General features: G+C 54.1%; 1 protein-coding gene across 2 annotated transcripts in view; it reads right to left on the bottom strand.

Moving 5' to 3' along the window:
• The window catches only part of SLX9 (SLX9 ribosome biogenesis factor), a 28,074-nt gene extending 6,807 nt beyond the window's left edge, over nucleotides 1-21,267 (bottom strand). For both annotated transcript variants that reach the window (XM_079705394.1, XM_079705395.1), the window contains exons 1-3: nucleotides 21,091-21,267; nucleotides 15,908-16,016; nucleotides 6,335-6,403 (exon numbers count right to left, since the gene is read on the bottom strand). In XM_079705394.1, coding sequence (XP_079561520.1) covers nucleotides 6,335-6,403; nucleotides 15,908-16,016; nucleotides 21,091-21,228 — 316 coding nt within the window. In that variant the 5' untranslated portion in view covers nucleotides 21,229-21,267. The remainder of the gene's footprint in view (nucleotides 1-6,334; nucleotides 6,404-15,907; nucleotides 16,017-21,090) is intronic.
• Nucleotides 21,268-21,892: the final 625 nt, after the last annotated feature.

Genomic DNA, 21,892 nt, shown 5'->3' with positions numbered 1-21,892 from the left:
AGAGGAAACATGCACCGCAGGGTCTCGAGGGGGCTCCTGCACTGGTGGGGGGGCCTGGGAAGAGGGGTATGGGCACTGGGACGGACCCTGGGGAGGGGACGGTGGGGCCCGGGGGTCCAGGGTGCCAAGCAGAGGGCAGAGCACGGACGAGCCGCCGGGGTGAGGCTGTGCCGGCCGGCAGGGCTGTGGCCTCTACAGAGAAGGGGTTCGGCAGGGCCTAGACAGGGACGTGGCCTCAGGATCTGACTTTCATTTTAAAATACACGTATTTCAAAATTGCTAATAAAAAAACAAAAACAAAGCTTTCATTTGGGGCTTCCCTGGTGGCGCAGTGGTTGAGAGTCCGCCTGCCGATGCAGGAGACGCGGGTTCGTGCCCGGGTCCGGGAAGATCCCACATGCCGCGGAGCGGCTGGGCCCGTGAGCCATGGCCGCTGAGCCTGCGCGTCCGGAGCCTGTGCTCCGTGACGGGAGAGGCCACAGCAGTGAGAGGTCCGCGCACCACAAAAAAAAAAAAAAAAATGCTAATAAAACACGTACTCAAATGCATTATTTCCACAGTGTGGCTCGTGGAAAACGCCAGCTCACTAGCTCGTGTGCAGACCTTGCTCCAGGGAAACTGCCTGAATCTGTGACAATTGATTTGTTGATTGTTCTGCATTAGATTCCTTAAAAAAAAAAAAAGGCTCTGCTACTAAAGAGCTTGGAAATGAGGCTCTGATGTGATAGATTTGGGACAATCAGACTGGAGCCTGAGAGGCTCTCCTGCCTCCCAACTGCACGAGGTTTCTTGGGCTATAAATAACCAGGCTGCAGACTCTGAATCACATCTAAAAAGGGAACTGAGAGCACCTTCCTGACAAGCAGCCGACAGACTCACAGCCCAGCCGACAGAGGCCTGGAGATGCCAGCAGAGAAGCGTGAGCCAGCGGCCCAGGCGGGCCTGACGCGGGGCGTCTCCCTCCTGAGGGGCTGTGAGTCTGCAACCGGCCCTTCAGGCACTGTGGCCGCCCGGCCACCCCTCGGGGCAGGTGCAGGAGGCGATGGCGGTGGGCACGGCACCCAGAAGGGCGGTGATGACACCAGGCATGGGGCAGGTCAGGAGGACAGGGACCTGGACGGGGGCCCACGAGTGAGGACCCTCAGGACGGCCCACCGATTATCAGTACAAAGAACGTGCGTGCACTCGGCTTGGCCCGGTCCACCCAAGCCCCAGGAGGTGTATGTGAGAAGTGAGGGAGGTGTGGTGACCCTTAACAGGCATTTCCAAAAGAGAACACTTTCTGGAAACAGAAGCTGCTTGGGAGGCCTGGCAGCAGCAGCTCGTCCCCAAGCTCGCAGTCCAGCCTCGAAGGCCCACGCTGCCCAGAGAAGCTCGGAAAGGCCCACCCGGACAAGCCAAGTCAGGGACACACCCACCCCAGTTGCATCCAGACTGGGAAAGTACAGGGGACCCTCAACTCACCCCAAAGAGCTGAGCTCTGGGGACGAAGACCGCCCGTCCTCCCGGGTCCTCCTGCCCTGGGCCCTGGGCCACCCCTCCATGCCAGGGATGTCAGGATGTATAGGGTGACAAGTCAGTACTCTCCATGCTGACAGGATAGACAATCTACTCAGTACCTCATCAAGCCGGGTGACCCTGCCCAGAGAGCCCTGGCTCCCAGGAGGGCTGAGGCAGAAGCAGGGGTTCGGGGGGGGTTCAAAGCAGGCCCAGCTCATAGGAGAATGGAGGTGAATGCCAGCAAATCAAAGCCAGAGCATTTTAGGTTAAAGACGCGTGGGGCCCACCTAGGACGCATCGAAGCATGCAAGGACAGCACAACACAGGGACACGTGCCAGGTGGTCACTGCAGTTGCTGCTTCAAAGGGAAATACTACAGTCACCACAAGAAGTGCCCAAAGACTCTGACAGAATTCACTGTCCGCTCAGGATAAAGATTACAATGAAACCAAGAACAGAAGGAACTTCCTTAATTTGAGAGAGATTATCTACCAGAAATTCCGCATCTTGTGTACATCAGACAGACTCTCTGATGAAGCAGGCCACGGAAGGGATGGCGGAGGCCCCCGCCAACCTGGCCAGGCGGCTCCGCGCGTGGCTCCCACACCGGCCTCAAGTCTGACGCAGCTCCAACTCCAACAGGGCCTGTAACTGAACCTGGGATCTAATTCCAAACCTTATTTTTTAAAAACACTAAATGTGTAAGAATAGCCAAAACATTTTTGAAAAAGAACAAGAAACAGGAGAGCTGGCCTACTGGATATTGGAGCAAATTATGAAAACGAGGGAAATTCCGACAAGGAGGCGTCAGGGGGGTGGGAACTCGAACAGCAGGCTTTGCGACCAGCCATCCTGGGTAAAGCGGGGGTGGTCCCTCCCTCCCGCTACTCCTAAAAATTACCTGTGCAAGAACTGAACACTACAAATAAGACAATTTCACTGGCGTGTGGGATGCTGAACGTGGGAAATTTTTATGGGCTGAAACCTGTGTTTCTATGTGGTGCCCAGGAGGGCAGAGGCACCAGATCCCTGCAGGCCCATCCATCCTGGTCATTCTCTCCTTGCTTCCTTGCCCACATTTGCTAACCTGTAAGCAACTGAAGGGAAGTTCCTTATAAACAGGGCCTGAAACAGAGCTCGCGTGAGGATCACTAGCTTTATGCACCATCACGGCCTGGGGTTACTGACCCTGAGCAAAGCAGGCTCATGGGACAGTGACCATGGCCCAGTCCTCAGCCCGTGGAGACTGGGACCAATTCTTACCCCTTCTAGTAACACCGCAAAGGTTCCAGCCACTGCAGTAGGATGAGAAGACGACATAAAACAGAGTTTGGAAAGAAAAGTGGTAAAACTGTCTCTATTTTAGTAGCATGATCATTTATGCAGAAAATTCTAAGGAATCCACAGGATAACTACCAGAACTAACACAATTTGAGCAAGACCAGAGGATACAAAATTAATAATGATTCATAAATAAATAATTAATAATAATATAATAAATAGCAGAAAACTGGAAAATGAAGCTTTTGTGAATTTTATTTATAACAGCTTGTAAAACTGTAAAACAGCAATAAGCTTATGCAAAAAAAAAAAATCTAAGACTTCTACTCTGAAAACCACATAACACTGATGACAGAAATTAAGGAAAATGTAAATAAAAGGGGAGAGATACCACGTTCATGGATGAAGACCCAATATTGTTAAAACGGCAAAATTCTCCTGAACTGATCTACAGACTCAAAGCAGCCCCTGTCATTGCTGTAATAGGTTCTGTTGGTGGTGGTGACGTTCAAGAAATTGACAAGCCTGTGATAAAATTCATATGGAAATGCTATGAACCTGGACCATCCCAAGCAGTCTTGAAACAGACGACCTGGGACACGGGACTTCCCTTATCTGACCCCAAGACCTGCTTCACAGCTGCAGCAATTGAGACAGCCTGGTACTGAGAGGCTATCTGACTTTTCACAAAGACACAAAGACAACTGATGAGGAAAGAAAAGTCTTTACAACAAATTGTGCTGGAACTGGAAAAAAAAAAAAAGAAGAAAAACCTGAACCAGGACTTCACACCATAGACAAACATTAATTCAAGATGGATTACAAACCTAAACGAAAAAGCCAAAACCGTAAAGTTTTTAGAAGAGTGGGATTTATCCGCCTGACTTGGGACTGGGCCATTTTTTTAAACAAGACACACACGCACACTAACCCCGTAAGGAAAAAAGACAAATCAGCCTCCTCAAAATTAAACTTCTGTTCATAAAAAATTAAAAAAAAAAAAAAAAAACCTGTTAAGAAATTAAATAGGCAAGTCACAGTCTGTGAGAAAATTATTTGCGAAACACACCTGACAAGACTGGTCTCCAGGACAGAGGAACTCCTTGAGCTCAATAATAAAGAGCCCAGCAAGAGCCTCATGAAACAGACCCTGGGCCTCAGAGGGCGCCCCAATGGGCAGCAGCACGTGAAAACGCCCATTCACCATGACAACGGGCACCTCACGCTCAGCAGCTAGGACTGCAGGGACAGACGTGCCGGCACAGCCGTGGAGCAACCACAACTCTCCCACGTTGCTGGGGGCGGGGCGTAAACGTACAACCACAGTAGAGAAACGTCTGGCAGTTGCTTATAAAACTAAACATACACCTGCCCTATGACCCAGCATTCCATTCCAAGTATTTACCCCAGAGAAATGAAAACATATGTCCACAAAAAGACTTGTAGAGAATGTGCATAGCAGCCTTATACACAGCCGCTAAAAAGAGAAAACAGACCAGGTGTCCATCCATAGGAAAGTGGACACCAAACGGTACGTCCACATAAAGAAACACTTCTCAGCAACAGAAGGGTGCAGACTACGGCTACACGAAGCACGGATGAGCCCAATGCCAAGCTGAGCAGAAGAACCCAGACACAAAAAGAGCACATCCTACATGACTCCTTTAATACGATATCTAGAGCAGTAAAACCTAAACTCTGACCTGAAAAAGACCAGATGGTGGCTACCTCTGGGGGAGTCGGGACTGCGAAGGGGCACGGGGCACTTCTGGGTGATGGTGATGGTCTGCACCTTGAAAGGGATTCTGGTTGTACAGGTGTAGGCATTTGTCATAAATCACTGAACAGCACACTTAAGATTTGCATTTCACTGCATGTAAATTTTACCTCAAAATAAAAACTAAAAAGAACCATAAACAAATATTGAACTCCAGCGGAATTATTTGGGAGAAAGTGTGCTGAAGTCTGTAATTTACTTTGGAACACGTAGCTAAAACATGGGTTGGTGTTTGGACAGACAGATGGGATGGACAGATGAACAGGCATGTGATAAAGAAGTGAGGTGCTCACTGTAAAATGTGGATGGTGGGCATAAGGCCACCACTGTAAAATTCTTCCTACTTTTCCGTACAAAGCTTTTCATAATAAAATACTAAGTAAAATCAACTTCGGAGACGCAGCTAAAGCTATATTCAGAGGCTGACATACAGCCTTTCATTCCTAAACAAAACATACAAAAATAAATACGTCACTAAAACAAACCTAAAGAAACCAAGAATGGGGTACTAAAAAAACAGAAACTAACAATTTGGAAAAAAAAGAAGAGTAGAAGTGACAACTAAATACAAGAATTCTTGGCATGGAAGAGACAAAATTAACCAGAAATTAGAGAAGAGGATACAAATAAAGAATGATAACAGGATATTAAATAATGAGAAGCCAACAACTCTGCTAATAAATGTTGAAATCTGATTAGATTAGATGTTTTTATAGGAAAATGAGTGACCAAGATTAACTCAAGTAGTTAAAAAAAGACCAACCGTCATGGAAGAAAACTTAAACGTCATCAAAAAATTGTAGCCCAGGAACGTTCAGGGCCCCAGTGCTCCTGGCCTATTAACTTTTCCAAATCCATTTTACAAAGAATATTTTGCACAACTCCATGCTAGGGACTGTGAAAAAGAAGATGGATGAATGAATCATTTCCTTAAGAAACATCCACAAAGTGAAAGAAAACTTAAAATTAACAATTGTGGAAGAAACTGATAAATTTCTCTAAAAAATTAAAAGCATACAGTTTCTTTAAAACCTTCAAGGAAAAAATAACGCAGATCATGTTCTAACTGAGTGAGAACATAAAGAAAAAACCATTTCAAATAAATTTTAAAAGTCAGCAAAACACTAAAAAGACAACTGTAAGAAAAAAATTTCAAAACACTCTTCACAAGAAAATCTTTAGAAAAAAATCAGCAGATATTCAGCATCATGAAATGTAAGTATCTTTTCCAAGCAAAATTAATAAGAAGAAATCCACCCCACAGACAGGTGCTCAGAAAGGAGGGAGCCACCACCCCCCGCAGAGCGGAGGCCCGGGGTCCCCGACCCCACCAGGTGGGTGAAGAGCCGCCTATGCTAGGGACCCCGTACTGTCACACACCCGGAGGAGGGCCTGGAGGGACACACGCAGACCCAGAAAGTGGGAAATTTCGTAGGTATCATAAAACACCCAAGGGGGGTCAACCCACGCGCACTCCCTTTGCGATGCTTTCCACGGGAGAAGCAGCTTCCTGCGACGTTCCCGGTGGGGGAGGTCGGGGTTGAGGCAAGGCCTTGCGGACCCTTGCACGGGTGACAGGGCCAGCCCCTTCCCCGCGGGGCCGCCTGCTTGCCACATCGCAGGCCCCCTCCTCCAGGGCCCCAGACCACCCAAAGTGGGCTCCGAGCCAGCCCGGGACAAGGCCCCACCAGGGACAGGGCCCCACCAGGGACAAGGCTCCACCAGGGATAAAGCCCCACCAGGGACAAGGCCCCACCAGGGACAAGGGGAGCTTACTCTGCAGCCACCTCTCGCGCCTCAGCTTCAGCTTCTCCTTCTTGGGCAAAACAGCCTTGGCCTTGGCACCTGTGGACAGAGAACACGGGGTGAGCAGGACAAAGCCAGGAGCCCAAGGTGTGCACACAGGTGTAGCTATTCAGGGTGCCCGACCATCGCGCCTGGCCCCGGCTGCGGGACACCAGGCCCCCCAGGCAGGGCCGCAGCACACCAGGCAGAGCGACTCCAGACTGCCCCGCTCACTGGGCCTTAGCTGGTTTCTCCAGAGGTTAACGCGGCTTAAGCCCAGGCCACGTTCCACCCGGGGCGCATTCTGTTCAGGATCCGACTGTCCCGCAGGTTCCCGAGCTGGTACAACACACCCACGGCGTCTAAGGAGAAGCAGCGCAGAGACAGCTCCACCAGGGTGGCGCTCCTGGTCAGCTGGACTCGTCAGCTCAGGATCCCCTGTAAACGCCCGTACCCCGTGACTCCCACGGGGATCTAATAATCCCTTTCCCAAGGGTCAGATCCCACACGCTGCGGCCGTGCCTGGAGCTGGCCTGCTTTCCTCCCCACTCACCCCGACCTCCCAGCCCAGCAGGAAGGGGAGGCGCAGGGCCGCCAGTCACCCGGGGCCAGGTCGGCGGGCTGCTCGGGATGCCGGCGGGTGTGCAGGAGGGTGACGGGAGGGAGGGGCTGCATGGCAGGCACCCCGCAGGCATCAGCGCCGTGGGGCTGTGGGTGAGGGAGGGGATGTCCCCGGGCCGGCGCGGGGCCCAACCGCCATTGGGGTGAGGGCGGCACGTCTGGGGCGGGAGCCTGAGCAAGGGCAGCAGCGGCAGGAGACAGCAGAGGCGCCTCCCACGGGAGCCTCGGACCCACCCTCAAAGGTCCAGGGAGAAGCCTTCTCTGCCTTACTTCTGATGCTGAAATAATTTCAAAAGAAAAAAGAGTCTACGACCCGCAGAGACTGACAGAACCGTAAGCGCATGCGGCATGTGAACAAGGGGCAGGCTGGCACGCAGGCGGGACCCTCCCCGCGCCACCCAGGACCCCTGCCCAGCAGCCCAGGAAATGGGGCCCGGCACGCCGACCCTGTGAGGCCCAGGGGATTGGGGAAGCTTCAGTCCCGCAGAGGCTGCAAGCCCGAGGACGGGGGAGCCTCCGGCCCAGGGCGGCCAACAGACGCTGCCCCCAGGGGCACGGGAGGGAACAGGCACTGCGGGGCCAGGGCGCCTCAGGTCTGCTCACCTCAGCATCCCACCAGGGACCCCGAGGGCATCTGGAGGCTCCAAAAGCCCAACAAGCCCAACCCCCAAGGGCTGGCAAAGCCCTTCAATGGGACAGTGAGGGGCCAGCGGGCCAGGTGGGCCAGCCTTAAGAAGAAGGCGGTATCTGGGCAGGGCCGCCACGTCCCCAGAGCTGCAGTCGGGGCTGAGTGAGGGCGGCACGGCTGCCCGGGGCGGTGCTCTGTCGTGTCTCTGGACGTCTCCAGGGCTGTAGACGGACATGTATGTCCAGCCAAAGGAAGAGGGCCTGGCTCCATAGCGGCTTTAATGGAAGTTTTCAAACTCACAGGAGAGAGGGCCCTGCGAAGGACCCTTGAGTGTCCCTGACGGCATCCAGCCGACCCTGGTGCTTCAAGCCAATCCTAGACGGGCCAGCGCCCATCCTCCGACTCTGGGACAGCAGCCACATGTAGGTGCCCCAGGTGTCTGAGCCACAGCCCTGTGACAGGGTCCCGCCTGCGGACCTGCTGCCAAGCACCAAGTGCAAGTGCACGACACACAGCGAGGCCAAACAACGGAAACATCAGAGCCTGGAGCAGAGAAAAGTTTGTTGCAGGGCCAAGCAAGGAGACGGGGGGTTTGTGCTCAAAAAACCCCAAACTGCCCGAAAGCCTTCAGCAAAGCATTTTTAAAGGCCAGGGGACGGAGGCAGGTGGCAGGGAATGTGATCAGCTGGTGCACAGTTCTCTAACCGATTGATGGTGAGGTAACAGGGTGGTTAACATCAGGCACCAGAAGGGCTGGGGGCTACGCGCTCAGGATCATCAAGTGGTTAATTTCTTCCACTTAGTGGTGGTTTTTAGCACCTGAAAAACTCAGGAAATATGCTCAAGATACTATTATCTGGGCACTTCAGAAAGGAGCTACAGCAGAGGCTGTGCGCAAGGGGTCTGCCCCCCCCCACGAAGGCCCCAAGGGGTCCCGCTCAGTTACAGACACACCCCGTGAGAACGGGCCATCCACGCTGGATGGGGGACACTCAGGGGGACACCGGCCAGCACCAAGAAGGCAGCGGTACCACGTCGAGCCTGTCCCGTCTGCTCCCTCCTGAAGCCTGTGTACCACTTCTCTCCATCCCAGCACCAAGCCCCCTCGGACTCAGCCCTGGACAGGCCAAAGACCACAGTGTCCCCCCTCAGAGGAAGGTTCTGGAATGGCTGGAGAGGCGAGGACAGAGAAGGTGCTCAGGCCACCCCACCCGGTAACAGAGGAGGAGCACCTGCCGGTGACCAGGACTGGCTTCACTGACCTGAGAACACAATTCCAGAAATCGCCACCCCCATGCAGGTGGCTCGGAGGGGAGCACTTGTCCCTCCTTGTGGCCAGGAGGGTGTCCTGGTCAGTGTGTGGAGCACAGGACAGAGGCACTCCATGCACCTCGTGAGAGACAACCAGGGCTAATACCAGGCCAACATCCCCCCAGCGGGGCCCCAGCTTCACTGAGCTGCCCACATGAGGGTCCCCGTCTAGACAAAGAGCAGCCTGTGGCCCCTTCCCGGGTGGCATCAGCCCCACCCAGGTCAGGGAGCATCTGCGCGCCGGGATGGGTCACAGACACACAGTCCATGTGGGGACACAGGAACAGCTTTTACTTGTATTGTCACTTCTCTCTTTTCTACAATGTGCACATCCTGCCTTTTCAACTATGAAATGTTTTTTACAAAAGTAATTTTAGCAGGAGGCTGGTCCCTAATTTTCAAGTCTCTGCCAGGGGTGCGCTGCACTGCAAGGAGGGGCCCCGTGGCCATTCAGTGTGGACGACTCGGCATCCACCCAGGCGCTGGCTCAGCTGCCGTGGAGCCAGGAGCTCGGACAGGAGCCCAGAGCTATCGCGGAGCACAGGCCAGTAGAGCGCCTGCCCTGCCAGCGCCGCAAGCAAGCGCTCCCAGGGTCTGGACCCTGGCCCAGACCAAGATCTGGGGCCTCGGCCCACCTGAGGCCTCCTGCACCCATGACCCGAACGCCAGCAGCACAGCACAGCTGGGGCAGGGATACACAACACACCTATCATGTCACAGCTCCAAGGGTCAGTGTGAGCCACAGCAGGGTACAGGCCCCACCTGTCATGCTGTCACTGGCCAGTGCCCAGGGTAGACTCAGGTGCGTCAGTGTCCACCCGTGTCTGCCCTCAGAAGAATGAAGGGGGAACACCAGGGCGGGCCAGGCAGCTGCTCTGTGGGACTGAGGGCCCAAGGTCCCACCTGTCAGCGGGAGGAGGACCACACCCGACTCTACAGCCGGGCCACCGGGGTGCCACACAGAGGGGGGATGGTAACGCTGGGAGCAGAGGTCCAGGCTGAGGCTCTGAGAGGGAAGCACCGAGAGAGGTCCTGGGGCTGGGCAGGGAGACCCCTTGTCCGTAGGGATGCTCCAGCCACTGGCAGGGGACACAGGAGGCTGCTGGGCCACTCCCATTGCCCACCCTGAGCCCAATATCCCGGCGGGCATGGGCACTTAGCAAACGTTCACCCCACTACACGGACTTCGCTTTTGCCCGCAAAGACACCTCCTAAGCCCACCTGGCCTCCCCCGACGCAGGAGTTCAGCCACCCCTGCACCGGCACTGGTGGGACGGGCACGGGGCTGTCACTGCTCAGCCCAGCGCAGGGCAGTGGGGCAGCGGGCGGAGGGCGAGTGTTATCATGCGATTTCTTCTGTGCTATAATTCCTACTCATCCCACACGTGAGCTGTGAAGACACGTTAGGTGGTTCAAAATGGAGCCATGGTGGCCAACAAGAACCTCCGCGGCAGCTGTTTTGAAACGTCTGCTGCAGGACCGCAAGCGTGTTAGTGATGAGCTGAGAGCGTTAGCCTAGATGAGGAGCTTGACGGGGTGCGGAAGTCACTGAGACAGAAGAAACAACCGATAAAGCCCAGGCCCCCTTCCCGGGACAAACGCTGTTCCTTAGAGAGACCCCCGAGCCCAGCGACTGGAACCGACTCCACGCTGCCGAGAGCTGCTCCAGAGACGCTGCCTGAGGCCCTCCCGCTCAGCCGCCGGGGACCTGCTGCCGGCCAAGACGCCACCTCCTGCCCGAAGACTCCGGCAGTGGTCCGGCACCTCTCCTCTCTGACTACCTGTGTCCGGTGCTGTGTGCCATAAGCCGAGTGTCCGTCCACCTCTACCCCCGCGATTCTGACCTGCCCTTCCTGCTGGGCCCTGCAACAAAACAGCACAAGGACTGGGGTGCAGGGTGCGCTGCGGGACACTGGGGTCCCTGTGCACCCAGCTCCTCGGCACCTTGGGCCCATCTACTCACGCCTCCTCACAAGGCCACGCTGCGGCCAAATCCCCTGCACTTCCCACCAGCCGAGAGCCCGTCCAGAGCTGGGAAGAAGGCGCTGAGAAACACCCCGTCCTGCAAGGAGGAGGAGCCGGCTCGAGGGCCCCAACCCTTCCCTCTCCAAACCCTGCAGGCAGGCTCCTCCGTGCCCTTCCCTGCTTCCGTGTGTCCAAAAGAACGGGCGCAACGCAGGCAGAGCGAGGTGAGAAGAGCCCAGCAGCAGGGCCCCTCCTGTCCCCCAGCTGCCAGCAGGCCCAGACCAGGGGCCCATGCCTGCCATCCTCTGGTCGAGCACACAGAGCTCAGGCCCCGCTAGTCAAGGTAGCCCTGGAGACAGTGGGCACCCCTCCCAGGGCCTCCCCCCACGGCCAGGAGGCAAGCGCCCGGGCAGCACACGGGGTGCTCAGAGCCTGAGGCCACAGAGGACGGCGGGCACCACGCACCACGGCCAAGACCAGGAAGGCACCCTCCAGCTCCCAGACCCGCAAATGCCGCTGCCCACCGGAGACCTCCAGGAATCTCCTCAGTGGCCTCAAGAGGCCAGGGAGGCCAAGGGGAGAGTGAACCACCGCTGGCCAAAGTGGGTCTCCACGGAGCAGCAGTTCCCTCCAGACTCTGACCCTTCCTGTTCCTGTTACACTCGGGCCGGGTGGAGATGAGTAAAGCTTAGTAAAGCTCTAAGTGGATTATTCTGTCAAAGCCCTGGCATCACAGCCCTGGCATCACAGCCCTGGCATCACAGCCCTGGGGTCACAGACCTGACTTGAAAGGCGGGGCAAGTCCCTCAATGGGGAGCTGCATCAGAAGTCCCTAAAGACAGCCTCCGGGAAGCGCTCGGGTCCGTCTGCGCCCCAAGGTCAGCCCTCCCAAGCCTCCTCTCCTCCTCCAGGCAGGACCCGCTCCAGGTCTGGGCTCAGCCTGAAGACGAGACGCAGCTCTGCTGCCCTCTGCTGAGCACCTGCCTTGGAGGAAACCGAGTTCCGGAGGAAACCGCAGCGGTCTGCCAGCGGCGGGGAGCTCAGGCCGCAGGGAAAGGGAAGGTCAGGGCAGAGCTCTCTGCCTGGGTGGGGGAAGGGGGCGTCTCAGCAGCACAGCCCACGGGACATGAAGGCAGGTGACCCCAAGGCCAAGTCCCTCCACTGGGGCCTCGAGGCCTGCTCGTCCACTCACCACGGTCACTTCCCCAACCTCTTCCACCCAGAGCCCCTGCAGACGTGCTGCCACCGCCACCTCCTCCCTCCTGTCCTTCTGCTCCCGTGTCCCTAACCAAGCCCGTCCTCCAACCACTCACGTCCCCGTCTGAGTTCAGGGGCCAGGACTGCCCAGCCCAGGGTACAGGCAGAGGACTGGCAACAGCGCAGGTGCTTTACCTGAGCACGGAGTGGGCTTGTTTCCCGCAGCACCACAGCACAAAGAACATAGAACTGGAGGGTGGTGCCCTGTGCGGGGGCAGGATGCTGGAGCCCGGGGGCGGCCCCAACCTCCACCCGCCCTCCAGTCCGGATGCGGAGGAGCTGAGGCCGCTCCCGTGCAGGTGCAGATCCGTGGGCCGCGGGCCTGACCCTCAGGGCGAAGCTGAGTTCTGCTGCTGGTCGGGGGCGGGGAGGCCCATCACTGCAGAGCCCAGTGGTCCCCCCACAGGAAGCTCAGAGCCCCTGCCTGGAATCAGAAGGAAAACTGGGGGGCAGACCTGGCTCCTAGGCCAGCAGGCCTCCCAGAGGCTCCCCATGGAAGCTAAAGAGATGCCGCCAGCAAGCCCTGCCCCCACCAGGGTTGACCAGGCCCCACTGCGTCCAGGCTGCAGGGGAGGGTGTGAGTGCAGGTCTGCACTGGGAGGGGAGTCCAGCAGACATGTGTCCACCCCGGGGCGGGGAGCGGGGGGGACCCACAACCGGGCTCCTCTGGGACCACATGGACCACACGGGCACAGTGGCCAGGGACGCGGGGAGCAGTGCTATTTGCGCCTCAGCCCAGGGCAAGGACGTGCTCATCCAGGCAGACACGCGCCCTCGCCGCCACAGCCCAGCAGGTCACTGAGCAGAGCTGAGTCACCGGATGCCACTTTCCACATGACCTGCCTCTGGCCACCGGTCCCAGCTCAAACCCAGGGGAGCCACGAGGCCCATAGCCCAAGAGATCCAGGGCACTGCCCAGGAGGCAGGTCTGAGGAACCCCAAAACACAAGAGCAGCTGGAGAGGGAGGCGTGGGTATTGGTGAAAGACACCTGCCACCGGGAGCCAGGGCACCTCAGCCAGCAGAGGGCCTCGCTCAACGGGACCCGTGGCCGATTGCTCCTCCAGCATCACCGGGCACTTACGGAAGCCAGGCCCAGGTGCCGTTCCCCACTTTCCACGTTTCCTGACTCATCTGAGCCCCAGAGCAGGCGGCACCGAAGACGCAAGGACCAGCATCGCCGGGTTACAGGGGAGCAGCCGAGGGCCAGCGAGGCAGGGGCCGCGCCTGAGCCCCCAGCTGCGAGGCTCCGGAGCGCATGCCCCACAGCCGCCACCAGCGCTGGGCCGCACCCACTCCCTCCAGCCCCCCGGGACCTGAGGCTCTCACAGCTCTGCCAGCCGCAAGGCCGCAGAGCTCCCAGCAGCCAGCGCTCTGCGCTCCAGAGCCCGGGCCCTCTCCTTCTGTAAATTCTCTTTAATTTTCTGTATATTATGACACTCCGACATCCTTAATAAAAACAAAACAAAACACCTTTCTGGCTGGAGAGGAGAGAGACTGCTTCCTGGGGGCTGGCCAGTCCCCATCTTCTCTCTCCTGGCCACCCTGCTGCTTTCCCGCGGGGCCCTGAGCGCCGCGCCCTGGCCTCTAGGGCCTGTGAGCGGGACGAGCCTTTTTCTCAGCTGCTCTTTCTCCTGCACGGTCACAGCCCACAGGCCGCCTCAGAAAAGAAAATAAACCCTTCTTCCTTCCTCCTCTCCCTGTCCCCCCTCCACACCCTGTGGTTTTCAGGCCACACCACCCAGATTTTCAGTGCCCCCTCTGCTGGGAAGTGACATCTGCTCGTTCTGGTTGGCCGTGCTCTCCGGGCAGCCAATGCTGTCGGAGGCAGCCTGGAATTTTGTAAAACCCCTCAGATTGAGTACGAAGGCTCAGGGGTAACTGAGTTCTGCCTGCCGCCCGCTGAGACAGTCCCGCAAATCAGGACCGCAAGGGCTGATCAGGAGATCTGGATGACAGCCCATCACAGCTCGGGACCGAGAGGAGATGGGGGTTCCTATGCTCCTACAGCCACGAGGCAGGACCCACTAGGCCCTGGGCCAGTGTCCTGAACCTGGCAGCATCGGAGACCCCTGGAGGGGGTGTGGAAACAAGGTTCCGCAGGTCTGGGATGGGACCCCAGGGATGCTGGTGCTGGCCAGAAAAGCCATCAAAACTGCCCGGTACACAAACCGTAAGAGGACCAATGAACACACAGAAAGTTGTTTGATCATGTGGGTCACCAAAGGGACCTGAGTGGCCATGGCTCCGGCACCCCCAGGCACACCCTGCCCGCCCAAACGAAGGCAAGTCCCTGCGGCACCCACCACGGGAAAGCACTCAGGCAGGTCACGCAGCCAGAGCTGCGACGTGCTCTGCGGAATCCATCCCAAGAAACACCAGGAGAGTCTGAGGGCCGAGAATACGGTGCCCGCAAACACAGCACTTTGGATGTCAGGATTACTTTGGGCTGGAGGCAAACAGAATCAGCAGGTGCAGAAAGAAGCCATTCAGAACTTCCCTATCTCACTAAAAACAGAAAATTCTGAATTGAGGACTGCCATGCATCCCCTCTTCCGAGGAAGTCTCATGGCCATGAGGACACCAGAGCCGGCACCACATGCACCTGCATGAACCTTCCTCCATGTAGTCACCCCCCGCCCCCCGATTTGCCCTCGGAAGCCCACAGCATCACTGCTCTTCGCTAAGATGCTACAGAGGCCCAAGTTCTCACCACCACGTTGAGCTACTCATCACTGAGGTTTCTCCCATGTGATGTGACCTGCACACAGTAGTAATTTGTTTTTCTCTTGTTAATCTCTTTGTTAGTCTAACTTGCAGGGTCCTAGCCAAGAACCTAGGAGGGGAGAGGGGAGAAGGCTTCCCTCCCTACGGCTTCAACATACAAGGAAGGGCAAGGAGATTCCGATAAGCTCCCCAGTGAAATAAAAAAAAATCCAAAGCAACGATGCAAACAACATGACCTCCTGGGAGATGCTTGATGGAAGCCATACCTGTGAAATAACTACAGCTTACCACTGCAACAGCTGATAACAAACTGTAGATGGAAACCCAGAAAAATTATGCCAGAAACCTAGAAGCCCTGCCCCGGAGGCCAGAGTGCTCCCCACAGGGCTACAGACGCTTTTATTCTCAATGGCTCATCCGTAAACGTGCAGCTCACATATGCAGCATGAAGCTTCTCTCCAGAAAGTGGTGGCAGTGTGGCCACCCAGGGCAGGAGAGCCGCTCCTCACCTCCAGGAGCAGCCCAGACGGGACGCTGGAGCTGGGAACACCACAAAGCCCCACGTGGGGGAGGTGCAGTAGGAAAAAGACCCCCCCCCCACATGACAAGCACGTGAAGGAAAAGGGGAGCGGGGGCTGCAACGCACCCTCGTTCCCACCTGGTTTTCACTGAGGCTATCACGAAGATGGGAGATTCTTTTACTTCGTTTATCTGAAATAAGGATTTACCACTGATCTGTTTAGGTGTGATAATGGCCTTGTAGGCGCGTTTATGTCTCTTTTTCTAAGAGCTCTTAAAAATACTTACTAAAGAATTCTTGAGGGAAATGCTGTTTGTTTCAAAATAACCCAGTACTGTGTGTGCTGAAAACAGAGGATGGGCACACGGACTGTCTTTATACCATCTTCTGCTTAGTACATCCTTAAAACTTTCCACTAATAAAACAAATCTCTTCGAAGTGTACAGGCGCACCTGCAATCTGCTCTGGCCCGTGCCTGCGAGCACGGGGAAGCGGGCCTGGCGCCCGCCCCTAAGGTCCATCCTGCTGGCTCTCACCTCTCCTGACGGAGGCGCTGCTCCTTGCGTCCACGTCCAGCTTCTGCACCAAGGCGCTGGGGTCTATCGTGGTCCCGGCAAACACATTGGCATTCATGAAAGCCCACTCCTGAAATGGAAACAGAGGAGACCTAAGACCTGCTCTGTGGCTTCAGAGACCCCTCAGTGAGGGCCGGACCCCAGCTTTTCCAGAGCGGGAGCTGGAGAGGAGCCCGAGGCCACCCCAGCTCAGACCCCAGAGCTCTCAAGCCACATCCTTTCTGCAGCCTCAGTTCACCACCCAGGCCTGGATCCTGGTTGCGGGACCCTCTGAGACCAGATGCAGGATCAGTAATGATTATGAATTACACCCTCAACACTCAGGAGCCCTTGTGAGAGGAACCAGGTTTCCCCCCAAGCCTCCCACCTTCCTACTGTCCCTCCCGTTTCACAGCCACTGTTCCATCTCAGCAATCTCACTGTTTCCCACCCCCACTCATCCCACATCAAGATTTCAAAATCCTCCAGGTCACACTGCCCATTACACTGTGCTAATAACCCAGACCCCGCCTCCCAGGCCTGGCCAGCTCATTCAGGTCCAAGCTCCAAGACAGGGGCCTTGGAAGGGGCGTCAATAACACGGGGGCTTAGGCACAACCTCTGAGCAGACGCTGGCTGGGCAGCAAGCCGCCCTGGCCCGGGGGCAGCTTCCAGGAAGCGGCGCCATGGCAGGCTGGAGGTGGTGTGAGCTCAAGGCTGCACTGGCTCAGGAGTGGCCAGAGAGAATGGCAAAGCCACTAGTCCCTGTGAAGGCGGGTCAAAACCTCAGCTCCCTGAACTATGACAGCAGTCTCCCAGCCACACACATGTATCCAGCGGTAAAGGGCAAAGATCTCTGTGGCCACGGGGGCTTAAGCAGTCTGACCAGTAAGAGGCTTGTGCTGACCCAGGCTGCCAGGTTGAAAGATAAAGACAAGAAAAAACAGGAGCAGGGAGATGGGAGGTCGCGCACTGGCAGAGAGTGGACCCTGAGTCACACAGCAGCCCGGAGCCAGGCCAGTGAGCAAGTAAACGACCAGGTAAACAGCATCAAGCCCCCACAGTGCCACCAGGCACTGCCTAAGACATCCGGTTTTCAACAACAACAGAGCAGGACCTGTGCAAAGAAACTGGGAAGCAAGACCTAGGCAACAGAAGCTGCTTCTGAGGGGCCCACGTGTTGGACTTGGCAACAGCCTCATAGCGGCCACTGTAAATATGCTCAGGACTAAAAGAGACGCTGTCTAAAGAACTACAGGGAAGTATGACGACAACATCTCATCAAACAGAGAACATCAGTAAAGAGACAAAAGTCATTCAAAGATAGAATTCTTAAATATGCTACAAGGATATGCTGCACAACACAGGGAATATAGCCCATGTTTTATAGTAACTATAAATGGAATATAACCTTCAAAAATTGTGAATCACTACGTTGTACCCCTGTAACTTATATAACATTGTACATCGACTATATCTCAATTTTTTAAAAACAGAAAAAAATAAATTAAATTACAGCAATCAATTCAGTGTGGCATTGGCATAAGGATATACAAACAGATCAACAGAACATATTAGAGTCCATAAATAGACCCACACATATATGGTCAATTGATTTTTGACAAAAGTTCCAAGATAATTTAATGGAGAACTCCAATGAATTATGTGGAAACAAAATATTTATATGGGGAAAAAAATGATTTTCAACCCCTACTGCATAACATAACAAAATATATATATGTTTTTTATAATATATATTTTTATAATATATATAAGTAAACAAAATTCTGGAGTAAAAAAGTACATTAATCAAAATGAAGAATTTGGGGCTTCCCTGGTGGTGCAGTGGTTGAGAGTCTGACTGCTAATGCAGGGGACACGGGTTCGAGCCCTGGTCTGGGAGGATCCCACATGCCGTGGAGCAACCCGGCCCGTGAGCGACAACTGCTGAGCCTGCGCGTCTGGAGCCTGTGCTCCGCAACAAGAGAGGCCACGATAGTGAGAGGCCCGCGCACCGCGATGAAGAGTGGCCCCCGCTTGCCGCAACTAGAGAAAGCCCTCACACAGAAACGAAGACCCAACGCAGCAAAAATATATTAATTAATTAATTAATAAACTCCTACCCAACATCTTCTCTTTAAAAAAAAAAAAAACGAAGAATTTCACTACAGAGATTCAAAAGTAAATCTAAGCTGGCAGAGGAAAAAAAAACAGTGAATATGAAAAAAGATCAACAGAAATTGTACCATATGAAGAAAAGACGGAAAAAGAACGGAGTTTCACAGAAAAAAATGAATAGAAATAACCTTACACAACAGGCTTGGAGAAAAACAAACAGAGCCTCGGAGCACCATTCAGCATGCCAACCTACGTACATGTAACGGAAGTACCAGAAGAAGAGAGACAGAACAGGGCAGAAAAAGTATTCCAAGAAATTATGTCTGAACACTTGCCAAAGTTGATGGAAAACCCTAACCTATACATCCAAACTCAATGAACTTCAAGTAGGATAAACAAACTCCAAACAGAACAAGCACAGAGATCTACACCAAGACACATCATAGTCAAAATGTTTAAAGGCAAAGAGAAAATCTTGAAAGCAGCAAAAAATGATTCATCACATACAAGGGAACCCCAATAAGATTAACAGCTGACTTCTCATGAGAAACAATGGAGGCCAGAAGGCAGTGGGATAACATAAAAGTGGTGAAAGATTATAGTCAACCAAGAATCTTATATCCAGCAAAACTATCCTTCAAAGATGATGGTAAAATAAAGACAGTCCCAGATAAACCAAAGCTGAGAGAATCTGTTGCTAGTAGACCTGCCTTATAAGAAATACTAATAAAGTTTTTTAGGTTGAAAGCAAATGATACCAGCTTGTATACATAACAATAACAGCACAACAAGGGGATAAGAGGGAATGGAGTTAAACAGTAGTGAAGATTCCGTCTTTCACTTGAATTAAGATGTAAATACTGATGTACATCATGAGCCCTATGTCAACCAGCAAAGGATATCCACTGACAAAAAGTCTCTCCATGACCAAACTCTGCTCAGGCTCCCCTAAGCTTTTCAACTAAACCTTGACTTTTCACAACACCAAAAGCACAAACAACAAGAGAAAACAAGATAAACTGGACCTCATCAAAATTAAAAACTTTGTGCTTCCAAGGACAATATCAAGAAAGTAAAAAGACAACCCATAGAAGTGAAAAAAAACATTTGCAAACCATATATATCTGATAAGGGTTTACTATCCAGAATATATAAAGAACTCTGACAATTCAACAAAAAGACAATCAACATAATTTTTAAATGGGCAAAGGACTTGAATAGACATTTCTCCAAAGATATACAGTCAACAAGCCCATGAAAAAAATCCTCAACATTATTCATTAGCCCTTAGGGAAATGCAAATCAAAACAATGAAATACCACCTCACATCCAGCAGGATGGCTATAATCAAAAAGACAGACGATAACAAGTGTTGGTGAGGATGTGGAGAAATTGGAACCCTCATTTATTGCTGGTGGGACTCTAAAATGGCACAGCGATTTTGGAAAGTAATCTGGCAATTCCTCAAAAAGTTCAACAGAGTTCCATACATCCTAGCAATTCCACTCCATGCATCCGCAGAAAAATTTGTACACAACAGTATTATCACGATAGCCAAAAATCTGAAACAACCTAACTATCCAACTTATGAATGGATAAATAAAATGTGACATGGTCTGGTATACCCATACAATGTAGTATTTTTCTGCCATAAAAAGAATAAAGACAACAAAGAAACGAATGCTACAAAAACAGTACTATAAGGATGAACTGCAAAAGCATGCCCAGTGAAAGAACCCTGACACAAAAGGCCACATATCATATAATTCCATTTGCATGAAACATCCAGAAGAAGCATATATATACAGAAAGCAGATTCACAGTTGCCAGAATGACTGAATGGCTGATAATAAGTATGGGGTTTCCTTTTAGGGTGATGAAAATGTTCTGAAATCTGTAGTGATGATTGTGCAAATCTGTGAATATACTAAAAACAAAATCCCATTAAATTGTACACTTTAAATGGGTGAATTTTATGACATGAATTCTACCCCAATACAGTTTTTATGAAAACCAGGGCACTGATGCCAGATCCTGGGTTCAAACATCAGCTCCTCCATCAGCAGCTGAATGTCCTTGGTAATTTATTTAAACTCTCAGTTTTTTCCTCACTTCAGCAAAATGAGGGTTGGGGCTGTTATGAAGAAGTAAAGTGCCTGGCACACAGCAAGTGCTTAACAACAAACATGGCTGTTCTCTTTAGCATTACCGATCCAAAGCCACAGTCCCCACAAGCCAGCAAGATTTTGTCCACTGTCCAGGTGCCAGACCCTGGGTTACAAACACCAGTAAATGCTTCCAGGAAGCTCCAGGGTCAGCACCTGGATAAACAAAACATGGTCTAACCAAACAGTGGAACACTGTCCCACCACAAAAAGGAATGAAGCATTGATACACATCATACAACCTGCATGAGCGCTGAAAACGCTATGCTAAGTCCAAGAAGCCAAACGCAAAGGCCACGACTCCATCCACAGGAAACGTACCGAACAGAGGCAGAAAGACCAGTGGTTGCTTAGGGCTAGGTAAGATGGGGGGACGGGGGGTGCTGCTACAGGGTACAGGGTCTCTTCAGTTTGCGCTTCGTTTTTTTCGTTAATCTTGGGAATTCCCTTTCCTTTCCTTTCCTCGGAGCACAGCTACGATGCACAGGAATTTTTGCCATTTTCGCGCAGCATTTCTACACGTGGGGGATGGGAGGTTTCTGGTCCTCCCTCGCAGAACTCCAAACGCGGAGCAAGTCAACGCCTCCCAGGCCGTCGCGCACTTGAGCAGCCGAGCCTCGGGGTCCACGGAGGCCACGACACTTCGCGGACCAGGAAGGCCCGCAGGCCGCGCAGTAAACTCCGCCGAGTCCCAGGGCGGTCCCGGGGTCGCGGGGACCCTTCGGGGACGACGGGGGGGGGGCGCCCACAAAGCACGCGGGGCTGGAGCCGGCCCGGAATCCCCGAGGCCGCAAAGTGTGGAGCCCCGACCCCGGCCCGCGGCCCCCTTCCCCCACCCGCAGCCCTTCCCCACTCCCACGGCCCGCGGTGTCCCCAGCTTACCTTCCCCCCGACTCCGCCAGCCGAGGCCTGCAGAGAGGCCGCCTCCCGGGCGGGGGGCGCGGGGCCGGGCGCGGCCTCCCCCGTGGGCCTCACGGCAGCCTTGTGCACCCGGGACCGCAGGCCCCTCACTTTCCCCATGTCAGCGGCGGAGACCCACAACCGGCCGGAAGCCGAAGAGCACACGCGGCACAGGCTGCCGGAAGCTGGTTCTTCGCTCTGGCGGCCCGGCGGAAACAAGAGCCGCTGTGGCTGGGGTCCGCGATCCTGCCTGCGCCGGCCGCGAGGCGCCAGAGAGGAATGGGGCGGGGCCGAAGAGGGGCCGGGCTGCTGTGTGGGGGCGGGGTCGTGCTCCTCGTCCCGCCTTTGGCTCCGCCCCGCCTCCCGGGGCAGGTGTGGCTAATTGCTGGAATAACGCAATTCTCCCTGTGATTTGGAGAATGAGGGTTACAGCGCTGGAGGGGATCAAGTTTGTTGAAATACACGAGTGTGTTTGCTTGTGTCTGTCAAGAACGCCCTGCGGGGAGGAAGAGAATCGGAGGACTGGGGAACCCCTAAAGGAAACCCCATACTTATTAAAACACCTCAGAGGCATCAGGCCAGGATTTATAGGGGAGATTTCACAGAACGGATCTGGGCTGGGGCCAGAGAGAAATGTCCCTGGAAGAAACCCCAGAAGCCAGCTCTCAGGCTCGGCACCCCGACTCTGTCAGTGGCCCTGCTATCACCACCGCCTGCCCAGGGCCAGGTTGGGTGTCTGACCAGCGCCTGCCAGACCAGCTTCCTTTGGTTAGAACCTGTTTCC

Source organism: Hyperoodon ampullatus (assembly GCF_949752795.1).
Source record: "Hyperoodon ampullatus genome assembly, chromosome: 5".
NCBI lineage: Eukaryota > Metazoa > Chordata > Mammalia > Artiodactyla > Ziphiidae > Hyperoodon > Hyperoodon ampullatus.
This window is presented reverse-complemented; position numbering and strand designations above follow the sequence as displayed.